The 20,437-nt window shown below is 33.3% G+C and overlaps 2 protein-coding genes across 6 annotated transcripts; both read right to left on the bottom strand.

Annotated features, from left to right (window-relative positions):
- Nucleotides 1-3,013: 3,013 nt before the first annotated feature.
- LOC132303709 (homeobox protein ATH1) lies at nucleotides 3,014-9,812 on the bottom strand. Of its 5 annotated transcripts, none has more exons than XM_059801092.1 (6): nucleotides 9,101-9,812; nucleotides 8,213-8,438; nucleotides 5,244-6,690; nucleotides 4,446-4,801; nucleotides 3,754-3,814; nucleotides 3,014-3,382 (listed from the first exon to the last, which is right to left on the bottom strand). In XM_059801092.1, the coding sequence occupies exons 3-6, from the start codon at nucleotides 6,474-6,476 to the stop codon at nucleotides 3,173-3,175; spliced, it is 1,860 nt and encodes a 619-aa protein (XP_059657075.1). In that variant the 5' UTR covers nucleotides 6,477-6,690; nucleotides 8,213-8,438; nucleotides 9,101-9,812; the 3' UTR covers nucleotides 3,014-3,172. The 5 variants fall into 5 exon arrangements, with proteins under 5 accessions (XP_059657075.1, XP_059657078.1, XP_059657077.1 ...); XM_059801095.1 differs by lacking the exon at nucleotides 9,101-9,812 and having other exon boundaries at nucleotides 5,244-5,913; nucleotides 6,049-6,690; nucleotides 8,213-8,944; XM_059801094.1 differs by lacking the exon at nucleotides 9,101-9,812 and having other exon boundaries at nucleotides 5,244-6,439; nucleotides 6,616-6,690; nucleotides 8,213-8,944.
- Nucleotides 9,813-17,272: 7,460 nt separating this feature from the next.
- On the bottom strand, nucleotides 17,273-18,441 carry LOC132302288 (abscisic acid receptor PYL2-like). Its single transcript, XM_059799131.1, has one exon. The coding sequence runs from the start codon at nucleotides 18,273-18,275 to the stop codon at nucleotides 17,715-17,717; it is 561 nt and encodes a 186-aa protein (XP_059655114.1). The 5' UTR covers nucleotides 18,276-18,441; the 3' UTR covers nucleotides 17,273-17,714.
- Between the last annotated feature and the right edge of the window lie 1,996 nt (nucleotides 18,442-20,437).

Here is a 20,437-nt window from a genome sequence, read left to right as displayed (position 1 = left end):
ACTATCAAACTCTTAATTTAATAATTACTTAATCTATTAGAATTGATTGTTATATTGAGTTATCAAATTATAGTTTACTTTCTAAATTTTACAGTGGCACAATGTTGTTTGATACTCCTTATTTCATCCCGAATGAATTAATTGCTTATCTTACGTCAGATGAGGTCAGCCATGGGAATGGCTTATCTATTAGTAAAATAAAAAATAAAAAAAATTATATTCAAAATCTTGTGTTTTTAATATATATGATAATAGGTATTTGCATTGCACATTTATGATAACTCGAAAGTATAAATTGTTAATGTGGACACTTTTCTCTTATGTTAGCGGGGGACAAAAGTCAAATTTTAGTGCATAATTGGTCACAATATTGGATGGAGACTCCAATAACACTTCTTTACAATTGTTTTTTTTTTTTTTTTTTTTTGTTCTTTTATTTTTTTAATTTGGGTTAGTTCCTTTGTCACCCAATATAGTTTGTATAATGGTTGGTAACTTAGTGCAGTTGAATGGTGTCTTGCAGTCATGCACCATGCCGCTTTTGTTTATTTCTCAAATAGTCATTTCGATATCTTATTATTTATGAGCCAATAAATGAAAAATATGAATTTAGGGCAATTGGAACTAGGTCCAAAATTTTCCTTTCTTTTGATTTTTTTTTTTTTTTTTCTTTTTTCTCCCTTTTTATCTCTAATAAACAAGAAATAAATTCACGGTTTTGGAAATTTCTAAAGATCCACATATAAAAAAAATAATAATAATAATAATAAAATATATATATACACATAATAGTACTAATATTTGGTTTTTCAGGGAGTGTGCACACGGTTCCTCCGTCCCCGTCTGTTATCCAAGCCATTGTGTTTGATATTCAATCACGTTTAGAGTTTTTGCTCATTTTGATATTATTATGTTCGTCGACATGGTAATGGGATAGCCTGTGTCAAAATTCTTCAAAAGCCATGTTAGGTGTGATATCGAGCTTGTGCATATTCCAATTCATATCCGTCGGCTCGCAGCTAAAGATGTTGACCAATTCTAAACACTATTTCTAGAGAACTAGAGAGAGTTGATGGGGATTCGAATATGCGTCACTGCACCAGAGAGGAGTACTTGACCATTGTGTCAAGTCTCGTTTTTAGATTATTCACATAAATCTAATGAAATTTAGATTTAAACAAAGATGTAATATTTGAGTTAAAAAAAAAAAAATTATCAGCCATAAATTCAGAATTTCGGGACAAAGTTGAGCTTTGATGGGAATCCAATAGAAAAAGGACTAGTTTTAGTAATTTTGTATATATTTAACTAGAAAATTGGTTGAATTTTGGAGACATAATATTAAACTCAGACAAAACTTATAAATATTGGTTTAAATATTTAAAAATACAGTGTGGAAACAAAAGATTAACAGTAGGCATGGACCTACATATATATTTATTTATTAATATACCCTTACTAATTTTTTTATTTTTTAATTATTCCCCCTCCCCAAAATTACTAAAAAAACTATTATTACCCTCAGCTCACATAATTTTCTGGTCTGTTCCTGCTAGGTTATATGTCACATTTCATATGGAGAAATAGGCAAAATTGATTTCTTATAATTCTTAAAATAAAAAATATGATCTCCATATTGAAGCATAAACGAAAAATTCTGGATAAAAAAAATGATTGGATTTGGTCAGTCTAGCATTTGTATTACATATGCTTCAGCCAATCATGTTTGCCCGTTTGTAAATACACCTACAATCTTTTATTTTTTATTTTTTACCAAATGTTTTTTTTTAAGTTTCGACATCGAGATCGAAGTGGAATAATTATATAGTATATTCATGTCTCCCATAGAAACCATTTTGGGATGATATAACATCACAAATGAAATCACTTAAATTTTAGCACATATCAGGTAAAAATCACTTAAATGACACGTTCAATTTATAAGATTATTGAGATTTTTTCTTAATATATTAATAAATTTTTGTGAGTTATTTTTTTAATCGAATAATCTTGAATTGAATTGATCCACCAAATATAAATTATTTAATAATTTTTCCACATGCTGAGATATCAAATCTATAACCTTGAGAAGGAAATTTTGGCAAATAGGCAGGTAAAAGTCCACTGCTCGCCCTGAACATTTATTCGGCCCTTAAACTTTTGAATCAGACCAAGAAAATATATTTCTTACTCTTATACCCAAAAAAAAATATCGTAGTATTCATTTTTGTAAACATATCTAATAAAAATGATAAATCATTCTAAAGAATTTCAGAAGAGAGAATATTTCAGAAAAATCTTAGCATAATCTAGAAAATCTAAGGAGGTGAGAGTTCTCTATAAATATGCAACAAGTTGTTCTTAGCAAAGGTAGAACATCTAATCCCTAAAATGCTTTCGCCTCCTTCCATTTCTCTATCTACCTATATTCTTAATCTCCACCTTACCTCATCAATTCTTAAGTTTTAATTTTTGTTCGGATACTCTCCCAGTAAACACTTCATTACAGTTGGTCATAATATGTAATTTTCAATTTCTAAATTCACCCTCTAAACCAATCTCCCAATGGTCGAATCCTAAACCACTAAAATCATTTGTATTATTTTACACGGTTAAAGGAATTTCTAAACCGTTTAAACAATTATTTTTTACATTAAACAAATGCATTACAATTATTTTTCAACTATTTTTCACCAGCACTTCATAGGACCGAGGTGCGGCTTTTATGTTACAATTATTAATAAGAAAACACAAACTAGGCTTGCTCAAAAGAAGCCCAAAAACGAGAGAGAGGAGGGATAAGCCCACCAAGAAGTTGGGCCAAGAAAACAAAAGGAAAATTACAAGCCCAGGCCCGATGACTAATCAGGTGTTGGTGTTCTAGATGATAAATCTCCAATAATTAGTTCCAATTGCAAGAAGAAAAGACAAGCAAGTTCCTCCAAGTACCCAATTTCCCCACCCTCCAATCAAAATGTATCACCCAAGAAAAAAGTATATATATATATATATATTTCATAGTATGTAATTTTACTTAGATTTCTGATGAATTTAAATAGAACATTCACGCTCAATACAAATAATTAACAGATTTAATTCTTGACCATTTAGAGAGAGCAATATGTACAGTTCTAAACATGTTTTGTACTTGCACTATTTTTCTATTGAATGATCAAGAACTGCTTGAGCCCATTTGCAATATATCTACCTTTTTCCCAGTATTCATTTTAAATCTTCGATTGTCAATGTTTATGTGGCTCCTAAGGTTGCAGTTGGTTTCCTCATCGTTCCAGCGACCTTTTCTCTTGTTCATCTCTGAGTACATTTCCTCTATCATTGGTTTCCAGAGACGAACTCGCGCATTTATAAACCAATTTGACACCTAAAATCACAAACCCATGCAAGTAAATGAGATTTGATTAAAGAAGCCACTAAAAACCACTTTGTTGATGCTAAAATTCAAATCTTAGGGAGCGTCAACCAAAAATGAAAATCATTCACTGGTATTTGTATGGGTTTTAAAGTAAATCAAAAAAATGTGTATGCTGGATCGTTTCTTTGGATAGTAACACTGTAGTACAAGGTTCTTTCCTCATTATAAAATAAAACTTTTGACCAAAAACCAAAAAAAATTGTTTCAAAGAATAGAAAACATAAAAAACAAAATTCTAAGCAATATTATGGAAAGCAATTACTTATTATTTTTAATGCCACAAACACAATCCAGAGTATTGAGTGTTGTATATAGAGTACCTGGCTCCTAGTCAATCCACTCTTCACTGCAAGTAGATGCTTCTCCGCATCTTTCGGATATCTACAATCCAGAAAAGAAATGATTCAAAAATCCTATGTTTTAGTAATAAATAGCTAGGTGATGAAGAAAAGAAATGATTCAAAAAATCCTATGTTTTAGTAATAAATAGCTAGGTGATGAAGAAGATATTCAAGCAGCCCATGAACTTCCATGGTCTTCTACTCATATCGTGATATGTGCCATGAAAACCCAAGGCAGGCCTTCAATTTCACATATCATGAACCGAAAAGAAGACCATGGAAATCTGTGGACCACAAAGCTTTGTTGAGATAATGAAGAAAGAACTACATTGGCATAAAGAGTGAGCTATCATATGAGATTTGAGTATCTGTCAAGTTCATTACAGAGAGCTCATAGGTTTCACCATAAATATATCAATGATCATAGGATATGTAAAGAATTTAATAATCTAGGAAGCCAAATTTGAATAAGAAAAATGAAAAGAAAAGAAAAGAAAGGAAAGACAGATCATTTAAACAAAAATAAAAGCCATTGTGAATGTCAGAAAAAAGAACAAAGAAATGCTCTTTCAGTCTAGAATTGTTTTGGATTGCTCACTTACATTGCAAAATCAATTTAATTCAACTGTTATACTAGTTATCGAATCTCTATTGCATAAATGGTTACTCACGGGTGAAGAAAGTTCTGAAACATCCATGCCCGTAAAACCGAGACAGATTTTTCTGGCAAGCCTCTCTGTGGTCTCCATAGCTGATGATCTTTCACTCGAAGCTGCTGCAAAGCCCATTGCTTCTGGATGAAAGATGTCTCAAATGACCTCTCCTCTTCTCTCATGCCTCCCTTGCTATAATGTGCTCCCATAGAGAGGATTTGGTTACTAATTCTCTCCCTCAGGTTTTTATATAAGAAAGAAATTGTTCGTAGAGCAAAACGAGCATGTGTGTGAGGATCCAATTCAGTCGCAGCATGGAATGCAGATACTACAGTATGGATCTCATCCAAGCATTGATTGTATCGATCATCAACCTGAATTATAGAAACATGATTTAAAATTTGGTTCAGTAATGGAATACAATGGTAAAATACTCCCTTCCCCAGATGGATGAACAAGATTGAGAGAAAATAAATATGATGGTGCTAAGTTAAGTAATCCAATCGAAATTGTATACTAGAGCCTGGTTAGCAAAAACACCCACCCTGGTTTTAGCCAAAAAAGCAAAGAACTTAAAGTTTGAACTAAAATTTTAAGTTTGTAATCAAATATCTAAAAATTGCTATGCTTTAAAAATTAAACCAATGTAAGCCTTCCAACTTTTTGCCACTTTCAGGATTCTTATATAAGAACATACAAAAATTTAACCAAAATTTAAACACTTCAAATTTCTAGTTTAAGGAAGAAAAAGACTGGGATCAAATGTAAAATTTAGAACTCTAAAATTTTTTAGTGTCCTACTTTATACCAACATACCACTTGTAGTAGAGCCAACAACTGTTTTTTCTTTGCTTCAACTTCCCGTCCTCGTAACACGGGGTCCATTTGAAGCTCAAATCTACCATCCCCATCAGGAAAATCGTCAGGACCCATCACTGAGTAGCCTCTCTCAGCATGACAACTTGAAGGGAATGAGAATTCAGCCCTAGCCCCCGTTCCATTGGCTGGATAGTTGATTTGGTCTACATTTTCAAGTGAATAGCTAGCAATTTCAGCAAGAATTTCTTGAATTACTTGAAGATATCTAGACCCAGATAACAATTGTGAAAGTTGAACTGGTCTATAAGAACCAAAACTCATAGAAAGGTTCTTGCTATTGCAAGAATTTTGTTCAGAGCCCAACTGCCTTTCACACAAAGAAGGGCGAGTAACACCAGAACAGCTTATTTCCGAACTTTGGTCCGGGATAGTTGTCCCACAGATAACAGAAGGCTGGCATGTGGCTAGACTTAGAGAAAGCTCATTACGACTATCAGAGGTCACATTGGCATTTGACGACATCCAACCATTTGGATCCATGTTTCCCATAAACTGGAACGGTTGTAACTCTGGTCTTCCAGGGACCTTCCCAGCAGGCTCCAGAGGAGCAAGAAACTTTTCAAATCCCCATTTGCTGTTCATATCACCAAGCATTCCGTCATACCCACTGTTCAAGGAGGCCACAAAAGAAGAATTTAATGCATCAGAGTAGTCATTTGAAACAAAAGCTTTTAAAGCTTCCACAGGACATGCTAAAGGTGCAGAAGTTGGTAGATAATTCATATTATCATGAGAACTGCACCTTGCAGCCAAAAGAGTAGCAAGTGACACAGCAGAAATGGGCGTTCCATCCACAAATGGCTCCTGGACCTCAGAGTTACCAATTGGACGATAACTCCCAACTGAAGGGTCCCTAGTGACATTTCTTCCGAATGGTACATTCCTAGGAATCAGTGCATCACAATCGACAATACCAAAACGATTTGCCATGTGAGGTTCAGCCTGCAGTTCATTAATGGGTTCACCTTGCAGCACTGAAGGTATGGGAAAACAAGCCATCATCTGGTTTTGGTGGTTTAGATCAAGTGAACTGGAGTGAGCGGCAGAAATTGAGGTCATATGTGATGAAAATCCATCCATAATCATAGGGCTCTGGCCAACCATATCTATTCCCATATTGAATGCGTTATTCTCTGTCATATTATGGGGCACCAAAGAAATGAAATTCATTACATATAAATAGCTTCTCTAAATCATTCAGACAGTTTTATGTATCAATCTGAATGTCCGGCCAGTTTTGTTCCAAAAGTAGCTTTCTGAGAGGTCTTCTCTCAAATGATCAGAAGGGGAGTAAAATTAGCTCACTTACATGCCAGAGAACATATTATGTTGCATTCTTATCGATTCATATCCACACTTTGAAAAGCTGCAGCAAGTGAATTACCTAAGAAAAAATCAAAGAGAGGAAATCTACAATCAATTGGTATACATAATATATAAAAAATTTGAAAATAGAAGTCTCTGTTAGTGGTCAGGGAAGTAGTACAATATTTGTCCAACCATAATGAGATGAAAATTGTCTTTTATCGGAGCAATCATAAGAAAAATGAAATCAGTCCCGACTGAATTATACTCCCTTCATGCATGATATGTTAAGAGTACTTTTAAAATTAATGAAAAAACTTATCTTCGAAATAAAAGTTATTAGTAATAAGCCACAACAACCAGGTTGAGGAGTCTGTATCAGGATAATAGATTCATTCAATTTATCTAAACCTCACTAACAAAAATGAAGCTAGCCAAACAAAAAAAAGGTAAAAGATTTCATCCCTCACCGTGAGCATGGCCCCTCATCATGATAGAATTACTCCTAAAACCCTAAGGGTGAAAACTATGCTTGACAAAATAATCCAGTTACAACTATGTAAGAACAGATAAATTGCCAATTTCTCACTTTCTCCTGTATCAATAGATTGAGCAACAACCAAAGGACACGTGTAAATTGCATAAAACTAAAGAGCGTAAGTTCACAATTGGCAAGCACGGCGAACTAGATGCAGAAATGGGCAGTGCTATAATGCTGTAGAATGCCTAAATACACGAGGTTAGGCATCAAAACAGAATCTCCCATGACCAAGCACAAGAGTGAAGCGACATCCCAAGGTTCACCCATTAACTATTACAACATTTGTAACAAGGAAACTCCTATTTATCTTGTCACTTGACACCACATTTGTGTCATGGGACACCTCCATCAATGTCCATATCTATGTTATTGTCTGATTTTCTCACAGGTTCTGTTACATGTTTTGCAACCATGATTGCCACCGTCAACCTTTAAATTTTCCAAGTTAGAGGTATATATACCTAAAGCTACAAGGGCTGGGATGAATGGGTGTCTGGTTCAGAAAAGCAAAAATGATGCGTCAACAACAACATGGAGGACAAGGATCCTCTCTTATTCTTTTAAATTTGAGTAGATGACATGGCCCTATACGTGTTGTCCGACTAACGCTTAGAGAGAAAAAGCTCAAGAGGATCCCAAGTCAATTTCAAGGTTCATGGTCATGGAAACCACTAATTGAATTTGGACTTCCATTGCCTTCAATCATCTCTTTCAAACTAAAGGATGTGAGCAAATGGAATCCAAATTGGTACTTAAGCATGGCTTGAGCTACAAAGAAGTGATGCTAATCAAGAAGTGCAAATTGGCACCAAGAAAAGCTTAGAAAGACCAAAACCTCATACTAAGTACACAGATAGAAGTCCACAAAGTCTTGGAATATGGGATGAGCATAGTTTGAAAGAAATCAAAGACATTAACACCATCAATTCAGAAACTCAATAGATAAATTCAGCATAACAGCTCAAATTGAAATAGTGAATTCAGATGTAATAATAGAAAATATAAAGAGAAATGGTGAAATTAGAGAAGAGCAAAAGGAGAACATGCCTAAGTAACCAACCTTGCAACCTTATGCAGAGAAGACATCACCAGCCACCAACAAAACAACCCCAGAAAATGCAACCTCATCCACCAATTAAACCATGTCAAAAGAGCATAACAGGGACAACAATTTTGAAGCAGATTGATTGAATTTCCTACTCAGCACTCAGAAATCTCCCAATATTCAAAAGACAGTGCTCTGTTTCTATACTGATTGACACTATATGCAGGTTCCCTCAGAGAACCTACAACAAGCAAATGATGGGCAAAGTTTACAATATATCATTGGTTTCCCTTTCTGCCAAATAGTATATAAATCAAAAGCCAGAAAACAGTGATAAAAGGAAGTTGATTCTTCTTTCACAAAAAGAACCTAAGGTAAAAATAAAATAAAGAAGCTACAAGCCTATATGGAGTCATGCACTAACCCCACCTATCTCAAAACCATAAAAATTGAAATAAAAAGCCAACACAAAAGTGGGCTATTTTCTTTGCATGAAGATAAAAGTGGGATTTTCTTCAAGAAAACAAAACCCAAGAAACTGAAATTCAGAGGGGGTCCGACCCCATCAAGAATCATGACCTCTCTTCCCTATATCATCATCAAAGAGTCTCTCTCTCTCTCTAACTGATTCAATTTCTCATTCACAAGATTTTAACCCTCAAAACACAAATGGGTCCTGAAAGTAAAGGACACCCATCACAGAGAACCCCATTAAAAGCAAGGAAGAGAGTGTCAGGAGGGCAAGAAAAGGACCTTTGCAGAGGAGTGTAGAGGGATGAATGGAATGGACCCATTAAATTAAAGATAGAGACAGAGAAGAAGAGCCACACGAGAGTAAAAACAAGGATAGTTGGATAGATATAGATATATGTAGATATATAGAGATAGAGAGAGAAACATTACCCCTTTGGTGGTGCAGTGCCACTCATTTCTGTTGCAGGCTTTAGAGGGCCCATCCCTCCTCTCCCGCTCTCTCTCTCTCATCTCTGAGGGACTCCTGATCTCCTTTGTCCTCCTCTTCACTACCTTTCACTCTCTGCTTCTCTGCAATCATCACAATCAAAATATCTGGATTCTCTCTGTTCAAACTGCTGTTCATGGCAGGTGAAAAAAGCTCCATCTTTCAGAGAGGAAAAGGCCTTTATTTTCAATCTATTTCAAGGCACCAAAGCTAATGTGATGAGAAAGGTGAGTAAAGAGAGTAACAGAGTCATATACTTTTGTTCCTGAAATCTTACAACTAAGGGGTTAAGGCAAATGTGATGTGAGAGAAGAGAGCGGAACTGTTACACCAGCAGTGTACTTTTTCGTTTTAGACAAGAGAGAGAGAGAGAGAGAGAGAGAGTGTAATTTTTAGAGAGAGAGAGAGAGAGGGGCAAATGATGATGCAAGCAGCCTGAAGGAGTTGGAGAGAATCTGGTGGAGAGATCTTTGACGAATTTATTGTTGCAATTACAAAGGCTATCCATCTATCTATCTACTACTACCCGTTTTGGCTTTTGTACGGTGAAGAGTGTTGTTTTAGATCTTGAAAGGGAAATCAAGGAGCTCTGATTCTCTGCTCCAACGTGTGAACAATCATAATCGTATCATTTTTTCGTAACATAATACAATGATGTTGCGACAAATGATACATTCTCCTCGAATATATGCCATTATAAGAGCATTGCAATGGCTATGTATTGTGACCGATCACACATGTAATAGTTCATATATGTGATCATTTTATATGTGCGAGAGATCAGCGTCGTCCCTCTTATGAAAAAGAGGGGGCTGTAGCTGAGGAGATCCTCATTCACAGACCACTTGAATTGGCTTTTGTAAAGTGTTGTTTTAGATCTTGAAAGGGAAAGGAATAGACCAATCAGGGAGCTCGAATCCTCCGTTGCAACTGTTAGTGTTACACACGTGTGAACAATAATAGTCATTTTTATTACGTCAAAGAATCCCCTCTCCTTGAATATTTGCCATTATAGGAGCATTGTAACGGACGTATGATTACTTTTCCCAACTGTGAGGTGCTGTGATCGGTCTCCTCAAATATTTGCCAGGAGCATTATAATGGCAGTGTATTACAATATGAGGTGATTGTGATTCTTCATCCGTATGATTATTTTTTCCAATTGTGAAATGTTGTAATCATATAATTATTTACATTTACACGTGTGAGAGGTCATAATTGTCCCGTTACAGAGAACCCGTGCAGTAACTGAGGAGATCCCCGTTCATAGACCACTTAGAATTGGCTAATGGCTATTAGGGAGCTCCATGAATGATGAAATGGTGATGTCAAGTAGATAGATAGTCATGATTTGCTCTGAGATCCTCAAATTTGTGGATCAATTTAGGGTTGAGACCCTGTTCAGGTAATCATTAAGGGACTCTAAGAAAGGTATCTCTCTCGTAGGGGTCAAATCTTTATGAAGTCTAGTTTCAGAATTTAACAAGACTTCTGCAACAGATCATGCCTCTCTCATCGCTGGTGGGTTTACCATGAGTTCTCTCATTTACTCGGTGGATTGTGCGGTTATTTGACTAACAGTCAATTCACTTGCCAGATAAAAGATCTCTCGTGATTTAAAAGTGTTCCTTTCTCAAAATGTGTGGTCCTCGTGTGGTACTCCCTATGAGCTAAATGTTTCAATTTTTTTCAAAAGCACTGTAAAAAATATATATGTATCTATATATATATATTTGTATTGGGTCAAGCCTTTCCGTAAATAATAGTCACGCATATTGCATTCCTCTTTTATGCAAAAAAATAATAATAATAATAATAATAAATAAAATAATATTCTTAAAATTTCAATTTAATGCAATAAATTTCACAAATTTAAATTCTAAATTAATTAAATTATTCAACTATTTTATAAAATATATAAAAATAAATAATTTTATAAAATAATCATAAAAGACGCTCTTGGAGGATGTCCCTCTCATGCAAAAAAACAATCTTAAAGTTTCAATCTAAATATAAATAAGTCCTTCTGACAAATTTAAATATTAAATTTACTAAATTACCCTTACTGAACTATTTTATAAAATATATAAAAATAAAAAATGACATTATTAGAAGACGCCGGTAATGAACAAATAAAGATAAAAATATAAAATAAAAATAAAAGTATAAAAGAAGAGTAAAAATAAAAATAGAAAATAATAAACAAAAATAAAGTGCAAACTAAAGAAAATAAAATTTTTCTAAACTCCGAAAATCAGTGCACACTACTATTGGGATTTTTTTTTTTTTTTTTTTTAACATTGTTGGTATGAAAAAAAGATAAAATAAAGGAAAAAAAAAAAATTAGTAGAAAAGGAGTAAATTGGAATATCAAAAAGTTCAAATCAATTCTACAAATTCTTAAAGTTAAAAAAAAATATATGTTTAGCGATATATATAAGGGAAAAAGTTTCCAAAAAAAAAAAAAAAGTAATGTACACATTGAACTCTTATATAGGGATGTCAATTTTTATCGCCCCGCCGGGGCCCCGCCCCGTTTCGCCCCGTTAATAACGGATATGGGAACACTTATTATACCGTTGGGGCAGACATGGATACAAATTTTATACCCGTCGAGGGTCACGGGGCGGGTAAGGGTTCAATATACATATCTTAGGGGCCTCGCCCCGCCCCGCCCCGCATATAACCATATTTAATATATATATATATTAATAAGTTATTTTAGCGGCTTACCCAACCCATCTCTTACAATCCTAATTTGGGATGTAAACTTGGTATTAAATTTGCTTTTGTTTTGGTTATGGTGAAAGTTGGAGCTTAGAACTTCTTGTGATTTGGTTGTATTAAATTTTTATTTTTGTTTATTATATTCTTTGAATTATGTTATGTGCATGTTATTTTTTTTATTTTTGTTAGAATACATAATTTTATTTATGTTGTGTCATTCCTAGGCTTTGCACATTTAAATAGCAGGAGTTTAAGTTCCAAAAAGTGGGAGAAAAAAATTTGTTAGTGGGGCGGGCACGGGGGCACAGTATTTCCTAACGGGGCGGGGTTGGATATGAAAATTCAACCCGTCGCGGGTCTCGGGGCGGGCATGGACTTGACAAAAATTAAAAGGGGCGGGGCGGGATTTAGGGAAACCCGCTCCAAACCCGCCCTGTTGCCATCCCTACTCTTATACTATGAGATTAGTAGCATATATATCCACTTTGACATTTTTGGAAGAATAAAAAGGTAAAATTAATATTGCAGCACTAATTTATGTCAAATGAGATATTTTTGCATAATGTCAAAAAATTAAAGGTATTTTTTACACATTTTTTCAATTAATGAATAAAAATATTAAGCAAAATATATTTTAAAAGTATTTTCTGCACCAGTCTCATTTATATTTGATGCATGCATTAATGTTTCATAAAACTTGGAACAATTATGTACAAGGGTAAAATACAGGTGTGTTTTTTTTTTTTACTTCATCATAAATAATTAGATAATTTGTGCGATTATTCCATAGGACCAAGTATTCACTCTTAAGATGTGTGTTAGGTAAGTTCTGAAAATCAAAATAATCCTAAAGAGAATCAAATGGAAACAAGTCCACCAATGATTGTTGGAGTTTTGTGGGAAAAATATTTTAAAGCTTTAGAATTTCAATGACATGTTATAATCCATTGAGGAATGCTTTTGTGTTTTGAGTTGGGTGCTGTAGTATTGTTTTGGTCAAATAATGATTTGTTTTGTAGAATATCGAAACATTTTGATAAATAATGGCCTAAAATCAATTTGATAATATGTCCTAAATATTAATACTTAGGTACGTTTGGAAATTTCTTTTATAAAATCAAAACATCAATTTGATATTTTTATATATTTTCGCACTTTAGCAGTAACAACAAATATACAAAACGTTTTTGATGACCAAATAGGCCCTAAATATTAACACCTAGGGCATGTTTGCAAATCGCTTTTGTTCTGTATTTCCTGTTGCTAGTAATGTACTAAGCAAAGCAAAATGCCGAAGCTATTTTAATAACTTTTGTAACAATTTGAATTGTAACGGGAGCCCGTATTCGAGCCTCGCATCCTCCCCCTTCCATCTATCAACTAACCCAGAAACATACTTCACGACCAAAAAATAAAAAATATATATGATGTTTGTTTCAAAAAAAGAAAAAAGAAAAAGAAAAAAGAAAAAGAAAAAAGAGGAGACGATTTCAAATATGCCCTTGTGTAACAAGACTCATTGAAACAAATATATTTTTATTTATATGAAGGGGATATTCGCACTCCACTTATCTACAATTACACTACATTATTAAAGGAAAGGACATTTCTTTCCCTAAATTTATAAATAAATAATTTTTTTTAGAATACCACAATTATCCTTTCGGATATGATCATATAAAAAGATATTTTCGTCTCCCCCTCTCTCCCCACAATTAACATTTCTATTTTTTTCATTCAATTTAGGCATTGTAAAATTATGAAGCCACATAGATACGGACTAAATATCAATTTCACAAATAAAAAAAAATAAAAAATAAAAAAGACTTATAATAGCAACCTAAATGACAGAAAAAATAAGTTGTAGTTAATAAAATACATATGATATGTGGAAAAAATAGATGTTAAACTCATTACTATTGAATTGAAGTGGTGTATCAATATCTCTTCTATTTTCATTTTCCTCTCTTATTAGTCTCCTCCACACATGCACAATGTCTTACTATCTTTTTTGGTTAATAATTTTCATCATTTTGTCACTGAATTTAACACTAATCCATCATTCTAATAATTTTATTTGTGTAAATTCTCTTCTTGAGAAATTAAGAAGGTTGCTTGGAGTACTTTAATTAAGTTCTCATCAAGCCTAGAGAATCTCAACAAAGTCTTACTTCACCCGACCCTCACCGAAATCAAGATGAAGCAACTTAGATGGAGGACGAGGTTGAAAAACTTCAAATGTCCATCTTCAAAGAAATCTTGGAGACTCTGTTCTTACCTTTGGTTGCTAAAAACTAGGCCACTAAAGTTCAAGAATGTCCTTTGGAGATACATATATTTTTTCAATTACCACTTCATATTCTCCTCTTTCCACATAGGGCGATTTACTGAAAGCGTAAGTAATATGCTGTGGAAATTGAAAAAAATAAAAATAAAAATGGAAGTGAGGAAATAGAAGAAGAAGAAGAAATGCTTTAGACCATATCCAAGGAAATCATATCATCTCTTTTAAAAATTTAATTAAAAAGAATAAGGGAGGAAAAAAGAACTTGTGTTACCTGCAAATTGGGTAGAGAGAGAGAGAGAGAGAGAGAGAGAGAGAGGGGCTTGGATTTTTGTTGGTAATATGCTCCTTAAAAATAAAAAATAAAAAAACGTAGTCAATTAAGTATAATTTTCTTATTAAAAAAAATGCATTAAAGTAAGTAAAGAAGGTAAAAAAGAAAATTTTATAGAACAAAGGGTAGTTAAGGTATAACGAAATAAGAGATAATGTATTAATTAGTTCAGAGGTTTTTTTGTCATTTATTGTTTTTTTTTTTATAAAAAAGATACAGTGTAAATGTATAAAAGTGGAATACGAATATCACATCCTTTTATCTATTTATAGAACGGAATATATTCAACTTTTTCATTTCACCTTCTTTTTCCTTAACCTTTCCGGGTTTATTTATTTATTTATTATTATTATTATTATTTTAACTTAAAATTTGAATTTATTGTATATTAATCATTTGGAGAATTAATATTCTATATTTTTTTCAGAAATTTATATTCAGTTTTATTGTATAATCGAGCGGGTTGGACAAATTAAGGGATTAACTCAAGCCCAACCCAAGTTATAAAAGCTTCTAGATTCTTAGTCCATCAATCAAACCCACCCCCGAAGCCTAGCTTCTAGTTTCCGTTGGGTTGTTATTTCTATGCATACAAAAATTAAAACTGAATATAAATTTCTGAAAAAAATATAGAATATTAATTCTCCAAATGATTAATATACAATAAATTCAAATTTTAAGTAAAAAAAAAATTCCCGGAGAGGTTAAGGAAAAAGAAGTTGAAATGAAACAGTTGGATATAATTTTGAAATATATATAAACATATTTAAGCTTATGCTAGATAATTTAAGGTGTTTTTATTTTTAATTTTTTTTTTAATAAAGTTTAATCATGGCAAATAACTCTTTTTTTTTCAATTTTTTTTTTTTTTTTAATTTGTCAATGATGGTGGTGCCGAAGCATTTAGAACATCCCATAATTCACCATCGAAAGTATGCAATCTAGAAATGACAACGGTGTAACGTTTGGGCGGATTTAGTTAAACCCAACTCCGTTCGGTTAAAAAATTCGTCATAAAAAATCCTTCATATCAACTCTATCCCTACTCTAGGACGGAGATACCATTAGGCACATTGATAAAACTTTTTTTGGGACATATTTAGCTAAACCCCCACACTTTTGTCTCTAACAAAACTTGAATTCTCAACCTTTCATTATAAAGAGTAGGGAAGATACCTTTAGGCACTGTTGATGATATTAGATTTTATTTATTTATTTATTTAAATTTTATCCTTGAAATTTGCCACATATGCCCCTCAACGACTCAAGGTCAGAGACTTTCTGATGAACACCCCCATTTACTTAATCGGCAACTCCATTAACATCTCTAGGCCCCCAAACCAACATCACTTTAAATTACTTACCAAAAAACCAACATCACTTTAAATTACAGACCAAAAAAATGACAATCATTATTTATTTCTACCTCCAAATAACCAATTCATGACAAGAACATACATGTGATCAATCACCAAAATAAATGTAGGTGCGTGTGCGTGTGCGTGTGTGTGGCCCATTTTTTTTTTTTTTTTTTTTTTTTTTAGGGTATGTGGCCTAAGATGGTTGATAATTAAAGACATTAGAAAATAAAATTGGAAATCAAGTGGCAAAAAGTGTCAACCGTGAGTTGGAAGTATCAAATAGAAATTTACGGAACTTGATGGTCACTACTCACAAGTTCCATATGGTTTGCTCACAAGTTGATTTAACTTTGTCCTTGCCGTTGAATATGGGGTTGACATTTAAGCCACACGAAAAAGGTGTTGCACCATATGTACATTGCTCACCAACTAAACCCTATAAAAAAATTCATCCATTCATATCTATTATCTCTCTATCTATATATGTGTGTGTGTATATATATATATATATATATATATATTCACACACATACACATATATATATAGACGCTCTTCCAGTGATTGAAGCCTTAAAATTAACAAACTTTCTTTTCCTTGTAATAGGTTCAAAACAATTTGTGTTGGAGTACACGAAAACTGATATGGAAATTCATTGTTTTTATTGGTAAAGACACAGAGTATTATCATTGGAAGTTTGAGATATTCTTGCGATATTTTATGATGAAAAGTGATAATTGAACTTAATTGTATAGTTGATTTAGACTATAGAAATGTTCACAGCCCTTTGATGCTGCTAAATAGGACGTAATTACATTAGAGAGTCATGAACACTTCAGTCCTCTGAATAGACTAGTCATTTTTATATGCTAAGAACAATAATAATAATAATGATGAATAAAAAATAATATTTAAACTGATAAATTAAATTTAAACACTAAACGGAATTTATTTACCTTATATGTTTCAAGTAAGATACATATTTATTACATTTCACAAGGATAAAACTCATTTTAACTCTCAACTATATTAACCATTTAACCCATTCATCAAATAAAACAAATGGGACCCAATTGGCCCACTAGTTGCATCTATTGGATGTGATTGTTTCGTTATTATTATCATTTTTCATACATGAATTACATATTTTACTTGCTATGTTACTATGTGTTGAGAGTTCAAAATATATATCTCACACAATGCTCATGTGCAGGACTGATCAAAACAGATAAATGCTGATATTCTTAACATGCACACATATATGGATTAATTAACTTTAGCTAGTTTTCTATTGTGTTTCTCCCATGATTCGCCTTATTAGTCGATAAGCGATGTATCATTCTGTTTGTAATTTTATTTTAAGAGTTCGATATTGTTACACATCTCTATAATTAAATCAGTTCATTTCTACCGATATTATTCCGAATCCGTTACATTACAATTACAAACAATACCACGACTACAAACCATGATTTCTCCACAAACTTCATCAATATTAAATACAAAGATATAGTGCAAAAGATAAAATATATAGAATTTCATAACTTTCAACAATTGCAGAATTAAAAATATATATACACAGACACTATGAAAACAAAAGGATTTGTTAACTTGTTTGATCATTTTCTATGCGTCCATTTATTGAAAAAGAAAATGCGTAGTCTCAATGATAATATAGTCTTATAGCGCCCATAAAAATATAACTTACTATTCACCCAACAAAAACTAATTAAAAATATACAAACCAATCCCAACTTGAAGAAACCATACTAACCACTAAGAACTCAAATAAAATATGACCCACCACCACCACCACCACCACCACGGCGGCATAAATTATGCACCACCACTCTCATCCATGTTTGTCATCACTCACTGCCACCACTGCAAGCTTCTGAAGGTTCAACTTCACAACAGTGTCTGTAAACATCTTAGTGTCCTCCACAGTGTTCCCCTCAGGTATGTCAACAATATAAGACTCCAAAACAATGGTGTACACCCTCCCATCATCCTTGTTAAACTCGTTCACCGACGTGACGGACCGATAATTATTCAGCCGGTGCTCACCACCCACAACCCTAAAGCTCAATATGTGCCTCTCATCATCCAAAATCTCCAGCCTCTCGGTGCTGGTGGAGGCAGGGAGGCCGGAAACAACGGTGACCTCCCTCACACTTCCAACTCCTCCATCACCCACCATGTTGCAGCTCTTGATGAAGTGCTTGTATCGCTTCGGATTGTCGAAGGAACGGACGAGTGGCCACACCACATTGGCCGGAGCATCGATTCGTTGCGTTATGAGGGAAGTGCACGTGTTTGGCCTCGACTCGAAGGTGTGGTACGTCTGAATGATGGCCTCGAGCTCCATGAATTCTTCGGAAGTGAGACCTTGAGGGACTTGGGTACTGTTCATTGCTAGAGACAAATATGATTAATATGGTTAGCACGGTATCAATTCGCACTTGTGAGAACGATACCGAGCATGAAAAAGAGGAAGAGGAAGAGGAGGCTATGGAAGATATGTTGGCGCTTTCTTGTTGAAGAGAAGGGGGTGGTGGACGATCATATGAACACTATGGGAGGGTTTTATTTTAGCTTTGGAAATTTAGCCATCTTTTGGACAGATTTGCCCCTGGCTTTCATTTTTTATAACCAACTTGTCGGTACGATCTAGACTTGTCTTTTTCTCAAAAGAGTGATTATTACAAGATTAAGAGAGGAGATTAGTGGAAGGGATGGACCATCTTGATTCTTGTAGCTAAATTTAGAAAGGGTGTGTCTGCATTATAAATTATATAATCATTGTGTTTAGTTGATTTTTATGTCCCCAAGATTATCTTATAAATGTAAATTGAGGGATGCTAGGTGGGGCTTGAGAATGATGGCATGCATGTGGAATTCAAATTAATCAAGCATTTCATACTACTTGTCACTTGATAAACTCATTTTGCTCGTGTGAGTATCATGATTACTTTGATACCTAAAAAAAAAAAAACATGGTTAATTTTCCGTCGGCTCTCGTCCAATGGAATAATTAAGTTTTCCCACTGGAAAGGAGAAATTAGTGTCCGAGCTCAATGAAAATAAAATATAGTGTGTGTCTTTGCTTTACTATTCAAATTATATGATTAATTTATTTAATTAGTAGAACTTACTGAATTAAGATTTGCATAATTTGAAACTCGAATATTAGGTCAAACTCAACCTGCTTCAATTTGGCTATGAATTTAGGGTAGATCAACTGTGAAAATGAAAATTTTATCATAAAGGAAAGAAAACAAGAAAAAAAGAAAAAAAAAAAAGAGAGTGAGCTATCAAGATCATGGTTTGCAGTATCGGTCATGATCGCGGTATTAGTTGCAGGTGCGTTGTAATGGATTCGGACAAAATCAGTATAAACTGACCGACACGAGTCACGTATCGAACTTGAAAAATGATCGCGTATCGGCCAATACGTCGCGTATCGGATGATACAATGAACCATGATCAAGATCAAGACCTTTAATAAGTAATGACAACTGCCATAAAATTTTTCTTAAATATTAATCATGGATTAAGTCAGTTTTTGAAATTTATAAAAAGACAAAAATAAATCTTTTAATAAATCTCTCAACAATAATAACTCATAATTTTTGTAATGAAAGAACTTTCTTAATACTTTTACTCTACTTTAAAATCTATATATATATATATATATATATATATATATATATATATATATATATATATTAAAATCATAAAACTAACCATCTTCAACCTATTATTTCATCACTAAAAAACAAGTCTTGTTATAAGCTTCCACCATGAATCACTTTTAACCCTCCTGCTGTATTCCATTGCCAAGATTACAGGAATGATTAAATATATAAAAGAAAAGGGGATATAAGTGTACATAGGATAGATGAAGAGGATAAAAGGGTAAAAGAAGAAAGAGGAGAAGTGAGCCAAATGAAGGGTAGAGTCGCAATCGTTGAAAAGGCAACCTGTAGATTCGTGGATCATGTGAGAAGTCTAACAAACTGACCGCGTGATCTAAACTCACTTTGCAGGATTCCCCACCACACCTGCCCCCACCATCTCTAACTGCACATATATTATGAACTTTATATATATATATTTAGCCAACTAGTATAATTTACATATACAACTATATAAACTATATAATATAATATTTTTGTTTGGTAAATCTTATGGAACATATTATTAAATAATCACGTAAAGCATTATAACAAAGTAATCCTACGCATCCTGATCACGACTTTGAGCAATATAGTGGTTCCCATGCCCAACTCCCAATCACAGTCGATGATAAGTCAGACCTATTATTATTGTTATTATTATTTTATTTTTCGTATATATAAAAAAATGAATTAAATAAAAATCTTTGTAAAGTATACAAAATTGAATGGTGGATATGAATTTTCAGGCTCATAGCCATAAGTTGTGATGAGCCATTATATATTATATATGTTGTTGGTGCAAATTTAAAGACATGATAAAGATGATAACTACTTGACTTCTAACTAACCTTTTAAACTAGCAAAAGATTGGTCATATTTTCAGGAGTGAGAAAAA

Source organism: Cornus florida, unplaced genomic scaffold (assembly GCF_030987335.1).
Source record: "Cornus florida cultivar Cherokee Brave unplaced genomic scaffold, ASM3098733v1 CherokeeBrave_3.0.0_Hap2_Chr04, whole genome shotgun sequence".
Lineage (NCBI taxonomy): Eukaryota > Viridiplantae > Streptophyta > Magnoliopsida > Cornales > Cornaceae > Cornus > Cornus florida.
This window is presented reverse-complemented; position numbering and strand designations above follow the sequence as displayed.